Here is a 7181-nt window from a genome sequence, read left to right on the forward strand (position 1 = left end):
TATGCAATGTTAACATGGCAGATGTTCTTGGTAATTATGTTTTTTTTAATGATATACTTGGTAAAAAAAGACTTTCCTTACAGCAGTATAACTGGGTTTCACATCTTAAAACACAAGCTTTTATATCTTATTTTTCAGGCAGTTAGTTTTATAGCTTAGTAAACCAAAGCAGTAGAGTGTTGAGATGAAGGAGAGACTTGTTTTTTCAGTTTAACAGTATTTGAACTGAGGAACTTCACCATCCTTGTTTAAGGTTATATTACAATTCAGGTCTGTCTGCAAGAACAGTTAAAAATGTATCAGATGCTGTTGGCTGTGGATTTTTATCAGTATTGTTAGATTAGAGAGATAGCTATATATTTATATCTCTGATGCCTGTTCCAACTGGAACTGCCTCAAAGGGGTGGCCATGGCAATAGTCTCTCTATAACTAATGAACTCTAGGGGTGATGGTATCAAGAATAAATAAACATTGGTCTTTGTTGCACACATTCACTCCCTAGCTGTGATATGCAATGTAAATACTTAAACATTTTGTATCTGTATAGGGGTGTTTAGCTGGGTTTTCCTAGATTATGAGGCAACAAATGAAGTGTCTGCAAAAAGCCTTGTCCACCCCAATTATATTTTCAAAGATAGTGCATGGCTAAGGTTTATTGTACACAGAAGCATATGATTCTCTCAGAGTGAAATCACCTTACATCTGGTCTCTGAAACTAGTGTTTCTAAAGGTGTGAGCTCCAACAATCCCAGGTGATCTTGAGGGAAGGAGTTCTTTTTTTTACTCTTCCAGGCTGCCTCTTCATTTTTGTAAATTTTGCTTCAGAGCATTATATTTCTGTCAACTGTCCTATAGAATGGTTGGCTCTTACCTTTCTATAGAGGAGAAAGTCTGATTTCTCGCCTGGAAGCAAGAAAATGTGGGTACACATGAGATTTCTAGACACATTGGGTGATTAGAATGCACAATCAGGTGGCTGTTTAATGCAGCTTTTCATAAGTGCTTTGCCGCATTCAGGAGATCAAGACCCTATGGAACTAAAACATGAATCTAGATTGTATCAGGAATTTTGCCATTTCCATGTGCAGGCACCTGTAGACAGTAATCAAGGTCAAAGGAGAGATGACAAAGTACAAAAATGTGAGTGTGATATTACCTTTGAGAGTGTTTGGGGAGATGGACAAGGTTTTTTGCGGACCCTTCAGTAGTATGGTTCATTTGTTCCACACCGCAAAAGTAATTTATTGTTTATGATGAATTTTTTTGCATGATATTAAACTTGATTATTGCACTTAATACTGTAGTTTAGGAAGTACTGTATGCGCAGACTTTTTTATGTTTTTATAGGTTGTCTTACATCAGGAGCATTGGCTCAAGTGGTGTGGAAGTCACATTGTTAGCTGTGAGTGAGACGTTAGGAGACTGGGCTTCTGTCAGTCCTCTTGGATCTGCTGCGTCAGTGCTGCGCTTGTACACCATCAATGGAGCACTTGTAGATTCAGCAGTAACTCCAGCACCAGTAACAGCCATCACTTTTTCTTCTGCTCCTGAGGGTACTGCTATCAATGTTATTGCCACAAGTTTGGCTGATGGCCTTATTAGGTATGTTTTATTTTTGTGATTTGTATTGATATGATTCTTGTTAACCTTCATCATGAACCATCAAGTCTCTTGTTATCTTTCCTTCTTATGTTTTCTCTGTACTCCTTCAAAAGGTGTTACCAAACTGTGCCTGCTTGAGATTATGCTGCAAATGAAAAGTCACTTTTGGCAAGGCTGTATAATTAGGAGTGCAGTCTTGTCAAAGAACTTTTCATTTCAAAAGATTTCACATTTCCCTGCTACTGAAAGTAACACAGTCTTAGGCTGCAGGAGCCTGTGGAAGGCGATCCTGGGTAACATGAGGAATCTTTCATAGTAATCTGTTGTGTTGTAATTATGAAGGCAATAAATAAACACTTTAGAATACTCATTTTCATTTGTGCTAAATAGAGTATAAGTATACATCATATAATACCCTGTCAGTTTTGGAAACTTGTGTTCCAATTTAGCAGTAATCTAGAATTTGCTAAAATACACATTTTGGAAGTTTAGCATTTTAGAAATATGGATTTATGATATTCAGCTTGTATTAAGAGAGATCTGTATATCTTACTATCTTTGTTGATACCACTGTTGTTAGTGATATTAATCATGTTCCACTTTTTCTTTGTCCAGATTGTGGAGTGTTTGGGATCTAAGACCAGTACGTGAACTGAGAACTGACCGAGCAAGACAACCTATAACTTCGTAAGACTGTGTTTAGTGTATTGTTTTACCTATAGGGATAGACATAGTAGTTTTCATGTTAGGATATGTTATGGAGAGGAATGAATTATATGAACAAGAAGACTGAATGTTGTAAAATGTTTAACAAAAATGTCGATATTAGGTGACTGAGAGGGGTGGGAGTGGGTTGCTGGAAAGCCTTCCCTACATGTAGCACTGGTTGAGCATCCCTAATCTGAATAACTGAAATCCGAAATGCCCCCAGATCCGAAACTTTTTGAGTGGCGACATGACATTACAAGTGGAAAATTCCACACCTGACCTCACTTGGTCATGCTGGGCTCTGACGCTATGTTGGTGCCAGTTTGTTACAAACCATCATTACCATGAGACCTATGTGAATTACTCGCTGTGTTTTTTGCTTGTTCTCTGCTCTATGGTACAAAGATATTGTTGAAAATGTCAAAATAGGCCTGCAGATACTTCTATGGATAACAGTGATAAGAAAAAGAGGAAGCATTTATGTTTATCTGTAGCACAAAAAGTCAAGCTGTTGGAAAAACTGGACAGAGGTGTAAGTGTGAAACATCTTGCAGAATAGTATGGTGTTGGAATGACCACCATCTACAACATGAAGAAATAGAAGGATAAACTGTTGAAGTTCTCTGCCAAAAGTGATGAACAGAAGCTAATGAAAAATAGAAAAACTTCATAAAGCTAATAATAAAGATTTCAGTTGTGTATTGAAAGAGTGGACATTCACTATTGCAGTGGAAACATTCCATTTAATGGTATGCTGATCATGAAACAAGCAAAGATATATCATGATGAACTGAAAATTGAAGGGAACTATGAATTTTCAGCAGGCTGTATGCAGAAATTTAAGAAAAGACACAGCATTAAATTTTTAAAGATTTCTGGTGATAAAGCATCCGCTGATCATGAACCAGGGGAGATCATTTTTTTTTTGTTAGTGCAAAACATTATTTTCATGTGAAATCTGAATTTCATATGCACCTAAAATGCCATGTTTGAGCTTAACATAACCAGCAACAGTATTGTGTTGAAATTTTTCAGTTTCCATTAAATTTACAGCTACCTGTTATTATCATAAATGCTTATTTGTTTTTATATCTCAAATGAAACCTAAAAAGTAAAATACAATGCACTGTAACCTTTTAATCAAAACACAACATTGTGAGTGGAAGCTGAAAATCTGCAGTTTTTTTGTTATTATTTAATACCTGATACAGGTATTCTGTTGATGCTACTGTGTTGCTTAGTTTCTATAAATACAGTATTTTTCCATTGTATTAATGGTCTAAGTACTTATGTGTGAATAAGTATATGAAAATGTTTGCCTATCAGTAGCATATGAATTCAGAGTCTCACGAATGGTGATACCAAACAACCACAGATTGTCCACTTGGGTGGCTGAGGTTGTGACACATTAGCTTTCTGATGGTTCAGAGTTACACAAACTTTGTTTCATTTGCAAAATTATTAAAAATATTGTATGAATTATCTTCAGGCTGTGTTTATAAGGTGTATATGAAACATGAATAGATTTTGTGTTTAGATTTGGGTCCCATCCCCAAGATATCTCCTTATGTATATGCAGTATACCAAAATCTGAAAAAAATCCAAAATCTGGAACACTTTTGGTCCCAGGCATTTCGGATAAGGGATACTCAACCTGTATTATACTTCCCAAAAGTCAGAATAGAGGAAGGAGGTAAAAGAGGATTTTTCCTTAACACTGTAGTTGTCATCTCCTACTGCTGCTTTATTGAGGCAGAAAACATTGAACTAGGTAAAAATATGTTAGTGAAACTAAGTAGAAGAATAAGCAAATGATTGTATGATTTGTTCATAAGCCTCTGTCTTCCTCTGCCTTACTTTTCAGGTTTTTGTGAATGATCTTTAGTGAGGATTATGGGTGCAGTGAAAGCTCTGGTGAATTAGTAGGCATAAGTGTTCAGTGCAGTAGATGCATGCATGATGGAGCACTTGTCCCAGCTGAGATGATGGATATAAAAACCATAGTTTTCTTGATCAGAAAAGGTCTTGAGATAAGAACAATAGAGATGGATCTTTTATGTAGATTAGGAGATTAAAGTAAAAGCATGAAAATGAGAAAATGTAAAGAAAATCTCTAAGGTGCATGATCAACAGCTTTTTTTAGATGTAATGGTGATGAAGAATGCATGGCAGATGATAGATTAGTCAAAAAGGTAAATGACACTATAATTGAAGGTGCAAAAATGAGAACTAGAGATGGACAGATGCATTGAGTGAATTCATCAGGGCTAGAGTCATTTCTGATAAGGATGTCAGAAGAATAATTTTAGATGTGTAAAATGTGAAGATATGAGATCTGAAAGAAGTGCTTAACTCTACAGATCACTTAAGCCAGCAGGATGAAAAAGCCACACTTATATACATGAGTAACTGACAGACTGGATGCTTGATCTGTTCCATGTAAATGGGAATTGAGTGAAAAGTGATAGGTAGATAGCTAAGTTTAGTTACTCCATATTGATTTGACTCTTTAGCATGCTTTCTTTAAGCCTGCTCTGGTATAGTGAAATTACAACTACAATTTTAAACTGTGGGAGGATATTCTTCCTTCCCTATTCATCTTTTTTATCTCTTATTCCTGTTCTGTTTGGGAGCTCCATAGGGGTAGCCATGGCAAAAGTCTCCATAACTGTTTAACTTCAGTGCTGCTTCTTAACATCCCTAAGTAATTAGCACTCACTGTCTTACACCTGAATGTTACAGGTTACTTGGTGATGGGGAGGGAGAGCTCCCTCTCACAGTTTGAGACTGCAGCCATGTGCCACTTCAGTTACAAATTATTTTCTCATAAATAAAGTTAATCAATTTTTCAACTTGAATGAATAGCAAATTACAATGGTGCCAGGAAATGAGGCAAAGTTATTTGGGTAAGTCAACTTGTAAACATTTTGGTAAGTGTTTACTAAGAAATTAGCTGTCCTTTGCAGGCAGTGAAGATTTTAAACATGCCAATAGAAATATTTCCTGCTAAATTAGTACACTTTGTGTCAGAGAAGAATCTGAGATTATCTAGTACTTTTATCCAAACCTTTTTGTTGAAGGTATTTTATACATGATAGCCATTACCATGTTCATTTTAATGTATTTGCCCTTTCCACTTTGATTGTGAAGGCAATCATTACAAAAATGTCAGAAAGTGCCCTTTTCAATTTTTCAACCACAGTATATTCTGTTATTTCATTCTCTATACATACATGTAATTTTCAGTCATCATTTCCCTCACTTTAGGCACATCCGACTAGTCAGAACTTCAACTTTGCCTTTGCTGTTGCTCCAGTGCACTTCATAATATCTTTACTGATTGTATAGATTCTTTACACTATTTAAAATTGTTGGTGAAATTACTCAGGTTTCTTCATTTAATTTTTCAGACTTCACTATACCCACGACAACCACCATCTCTGCGGCATCACAGAGAGTGGTATCCTTCTAGTTTGGGAATCATCACTGGTAAGAACAAAGATCCCCAAGTTCATAACAGTACCTCTGATATGAGTTTGATTATGCTAGCAGTTAACAGAAGTGGAGATGGCCTACTGGAAATTGAGAGAACAGCTGACATTCAGTGTCAATCTTTCCAATTTTATAATTACTTGAGAGGATAGTGCAAGCTGTTTTCAGGGTATAAAAATCACCACTTTTAAAGAACTTGGTTTTAGAATCTCTTAATCAAAATTTTATTTTATAACTCAACAGTTATAGATTGTATGACTGGTTTTGTAAGTACAACAATCTTTCTTTTTAAACAGTGTTTTGACCCATTTCTTTTACTATTTTATTCTTATACAGTATTAGTATAGCTAGTCACAAAATTGCTTATTATGCTAAAGGATGTATGGGTTTGATTTCTTACATCATTGAGAATCATAAATGGAAGCAGAGGTACTCAATATATTTTATTACAGAGTGTGAGGTGCTCTAAAGATTTTAAGAAAGTAATTGTATTGCTTGTCTCAACAAGATTTACTTCCTTTAGGTATGTATGTGTGTGTGTGACTGATTGTAAGAGTATTTATGTGTGTGTGTCTGTCTGTCTGTAACTCAGTGTGTGTTTATGTATATGTGTGTTTGTGTGCATTACATACACACACGCACACACATGCACATATATATATATATATGTGTGTGTGTGTGTGTATGTATGTAAATCACATTCTGCTTGTACAAAGCTAAACCATGAGTGAAAAATCATCTTTGGTGATACCTTATCACTAGGGGTACAATCTTGTCATAGAACTTCGTACACCAGAGGAATCCAACATTTTCCAGCTACTAGAAGTAGCACACCCACCCTTAGAGCTACAAAAGCTCCTTAAAAGAGGTTACAAGGATCCATTTTTTATAGATGGGTCCTGAAGCAATAATGGACAAGTTAATGGAATATTTTCTCATACTTGATTGCCATTTCCTGTGTTAGTGAGGTAATGCCAGGAAAAAGAAACACACAAAGAAAGGCACATTTTCTCTCATGCACACATACTTACACACACAGACATATATATGGACTGAACTAGGGCATGTGAAATGGCTGGGAGGAACCATTGAAAGGTCTGTGGGGCCTGGATGTGGATAGGGAGTTGTGATTTTGGTGCATTACACATAACAGCTAGAGACTGAGTGTGAACGAATGAGGCCTTTTTGTCACTTTTAACGGCGCTACCTCCCTGATGCAGTGTGTGGCAATGCTGTTTCCTGTGGGGCAGGGTGGCACCAGGAATGAATGAAGGCAAGCCATGAAGTGGGAAATGGCAATCAAGTACGATGAATGTTCTATTCTTTTATTATACTTAATCGCTGTTCCGGCATCAGCGGGGTAGCACTAGGAAACAGA

The 7181-nt window shown here is 36.3% G+C and overlaps 1 protein-coding gene across 1 annotated transcript in view; it reads left to right on the forward strand.

The window, feature by feature from the left end:
- LOC139761476 (lysosomal-trafficking regulator-like) overlaps positions 1-6244 on the forward strand; it is a 174209-nt gene extending 167965 nt beyond the window's left edge. Inside the window, exons 53-55 of the mRNA XM_071685719.1 lie at positions 1349-1603; positions 2219-2290; positions 5722-6244. Coding sequence (XP_071541820.1) covers positions 1349-1603; positions 2219-2290; positions 5722-5845 — 451 coding nt within the window. The 3' untranslated portion in view covers positions 5846-6244. The remainder of the gene's footprint in view (positions 1-1348; positions 1604-2218; positions 2291-5721) is intronic.
- The last annotated feature ends 937 nt before the right edge of the window (positions 6245-7181 follow it).

This window comes from Panulirus ornatus, chromosome 40, assembly GCF_036320965.1.
Source record: "Panulirus ornatus isolate Po-2019 chromosome 40, ASM3632096v1, whole genome shotgun sequence".
In the NCBI taxonomy this organism is placed as follows: Eukaryota; Metazoa; Arthropoda; class Malacostraca; order Decapoda; family Palinuridae; genus Panulirus; species Panulirus ornatus.